Source organism: Haematobia irritans, chromosome 3, assembly GCF_050003625.1.
Source record: "Haematobia irritans isolate KBUSLIRL chromosome 3, ASM5000362v1, whole genome shotgun sequence".
NCBI classification, from domain to species: domain Eukaryota; kingdom Metazoa; phylum Arthropoda; class Insecta; order Diptera; family Muscidae; genus Haematobia; species Haematobia irritans.
Genome location: NC_134399.1, coordinates 78,353,615 through 78,356,931, shown reverse-complemented (window position 1 = coordinate 78,356,931; position 3,317 = coordinate 78,353,615). Strand labels below are relative to the sequence as shown.

The 3,317-nt window shown below is 35.8% G+C and overlaps 1 protein-coding gene across 1 annotated transcript; it reads left to right on the top strand.

The window, feature by feature from the left end:
* Positions 1 to 1,504: 1,504 nt before the first annotated feature.
* On the top strand, positions 1,505 to 2,427 carry LOC142229342 (uncharacterized). Its single transcript, XM_075299896.1, has 2 exons — positions 1,505 to 1,627; positions 1,696 to 2,427. The coding sequence occupies exons 1-2, from the start codon at positions 1,508 to 1,510 to the stop codon at positions 2,221 to 2,223; spliced, it is 648 nt and encodes a 215-aa protein (XP_075156011.1). The 5' UTR covers positions 1,505 to 1,507; the 3' UTR covers positions 2,224 to 2,427.
* The last annotated feature ends 890 nt before the right edge of the window (positions 2,428 to 3,317 follow it).

Below are 3,317 nucleotides of genomic sequence, written 5' to 3'. Positions count from 1 at the left end.
GACCATATACCAACACCATGTACCAAATTTCAGCCGGATAGGATGAAAAATGCTTCTGTTAGAGGCTCCACAAGCCAAATCTGAGGGTCCCTTTATATGGGGGCTTTACGTAAAAGTGGACCGATATGGCGCATTTTCTGACCTACATGGATAACAACTACTTGTGCCAAGTTTCAAGTCGATAGCTTGTTTCGTTCGGAAGATAGCGTGATTTCAACAGACGGACGGACGGACGGATGTGCTTAGATCGACTCTGAATTTCACCACGAACCAGAATATATATACTTTATTGGGTCTTAGAGCAATATTTCGATGTGTTACAAACGGAATGACAAAGTTAATATACCCCCATCCTATGATGGAGGGTATAAAAAGAGAATTATGTTTTATTTAGAATTTTCAAATAGGGTAAAAATTTATACACAGAGGCAAGGGAGAGAACGATTCTGGTAATGGACCCAAACCATTAAACCTTAGCTAGCATAAAATTAATACTCGATGGTTTGGTCTATAAGGTGGCAAGACCAACAAGATTATCTTTACAGTTTCCCTTTGTTTTAACCACACCTAAACGCCAAGTTTTTTTCCGAATTTTATTTGACATTTCTCTATTTCAGACTTACTCAATTTGAACCACGGACGTCGTGAATGTGCAGAATGGTTCCAAGAAATGGCAACAGTGGATGACCAAGTTTCGAAGAAAATCATATTCAGTGGTGAGGCACATTTTCACCTCAGTGGATTCGTCAATAAACAGAATTGCCGCATTTGGGCGAATGAGAATCCAAGAGTGATTGTCGAAAAACCAATGCACCCACAAAGAGTGACTGTTTGGTGCGGTTTATGGGCTGGCGGCATCATCGGGCCGTATTTTTTCCAAAATGAGGCCGGTCAAGCAGTTACTGTGAATGGTGTTCGCTATTGTGATGATGATGATAACGAACTTTTTATGGCCCGAGTTGGAAGATATGAATGTGGACGATATGTGGTTTCAGCAGGACGGTGCCACTTGCCACACAGCTAACGAAACAATGGCTCTTTTGCGCAACAAATTTAATGACCGTGTTATCTCACGTAATGGCGATGTCAATTGGCCGCCAAGATCATGTGATTTGACACCGTTGGACTTTTTTCTTTGAGGTTATTTGAAAGAAAAGGTGTACGTCGATAAGCCAGCAACAATTCAATAAATAATTCGGCACATTAACGGCATAGAACCTCCATTATGCCTCAGCGTCATCGAAAATTTGGACCATCGTATGAAGGTGTGCCACCGAGGTCGCGGCGCCCATTTGGCCGATATTTTGTTCCATTGTCCATTGAGTAATACCAATATATCATAATAAAATAAAATTACAATAATTTCCTAAATAGTTTGTGTTTTATTCAAAATCAACATCGGCCCTTGAAATTTTAACCACCCTTTATTTTTGCAATTGTTCAATTTAACAATAACATGGCTTGGGAGGAAGGTTAAAAAATCAAACGAAACTAAGCAGTTGGTTTAATGTCATATTCGATAAAAAAAAATAATTTTTGTTTACATAACCAAAAAAATTTCTTTGTTAAAAATATGACAAAATTTTCGGATTATTTTAATAGTACAACGTACAAAGGAAGGGCAAATGTAAGTAAAGGTCCAATAATAATACATCTCTGGTACTAATTTGTCCCCTTCAAACGTATTAAATATAGGTGGCCAAAGCAACATATGCTTCATTTGCTCTTCTTTATATGTACAATAGATTTCGCAACAGGAGACGGAAGTCTAATGAAAATGTTATGGAGAATACATCGACAGCACCTCCAAATCATTTAAATCAAAATTCAAATGAGAGCATTCCAAAACATGATCATACCAATTATGCTGAAGAAAAATCATCTACTTGTGGTTGCCCAAAGAAGTATAAACAAAATGACACTGAATATAACAGCCACCACCATGATGCTCCGATATCAAACACTTGCAGAGCTTCTCTAAAACAACATACAGATACTATCAGTAAGAATGATACAGAAATTCACGCAGACAATGATCGTTCTGTGGCCGCAGCAGCTGCTGTTATACATTCGTCCAGTAATGCTTGCGAGTCTTCAGATATTATTGATGATGGATCTATCACAAATTCCAAGCCTGAAAATGTGTCCTATTTTCCTTTGGAACTTTACGGGTCTACAAATATCTCATTTACCCTATTGTTGAATAGTTTTACTGACTTTTAATATAAGTGCATATGCATGAAGCTTTCCAGAATGGAGGCTAACATCGTGGTACATAAACAGATTGGAAACAATGAATTTCATACGGACTTGCAATTAATTGGATTGCACCTTTGGAACATTTACATTGATCAAAATTCGGCTATATTGTAATCTCAAAATTTGTGAATTTTATTAACAAGACAATAAATTGATATAAAAATTTCATCACTCGCTATAATCTATCCAAATTAGATTGCTCTAATATGTAAATGCCATTCAAATGAATTATAAACAAGTGAGTAAAGTAGAATGTCGGGCGGGACCGACTATATCATACCACCCCTACTGAATTAGTAAACAAAGTCATTTGTGGGTAGGTTTGGGAGAGAACCCGTTTTCCCAGATATTAGGAGTTGTACTTGAGTTTGCACTTACACTGAATAAAAAGCATGCCCGGTTCCAATGGGTTTGTCTTTACTTTAACAATTTTGGTATTGATTCCGAGCCAAAGAAATGGAGAATTCAAGTAAGGATACTATTACGACACCATTCTCTTTTAAATTTGGGATTTGTGTACTTGACTCTAGGAAGCAAATTTTAATTTTCGCTTTTTCAGTTTTTTTTTTCTTCGTATGCTTTCAAAGTCCTTTAAAACAAGTTAACGACAACTTTATTTTCCAAATTCAGACACGACTTCAAGTAGAAATTAAAGTATGTTTGAAGTAAAAAACGTCTTTAAAATAAAGTGTTGAAAAACATGACCTATTTTTGAACGATTTTTTGCTTTGTAGTCAAGATGCAAAAAGACAACAAATTTAAAGACAATTTCATTAATTTAAAAGAATTTTTCTGAATTATTAAAGTCAAGTTGACCTTAGCCCAAAAAATTTTCTTTCATGTTATGATACCCATTTTTAAGTCCAATCACCTAATCATAAGGATAACACGACTTCATTGAAAAGTTTATTGGCTTTTGGACAAGGAAAAAAAACTTTATATTAGAGAACTGCGTCTTCTACGCTAAGCAAAATTTGAATTCGTCTTTTAAGGACATGAAATCTTTGTCCTCACGACAATATTTTTTTCAGTGTACACAGATAGTATGGCACAAATAT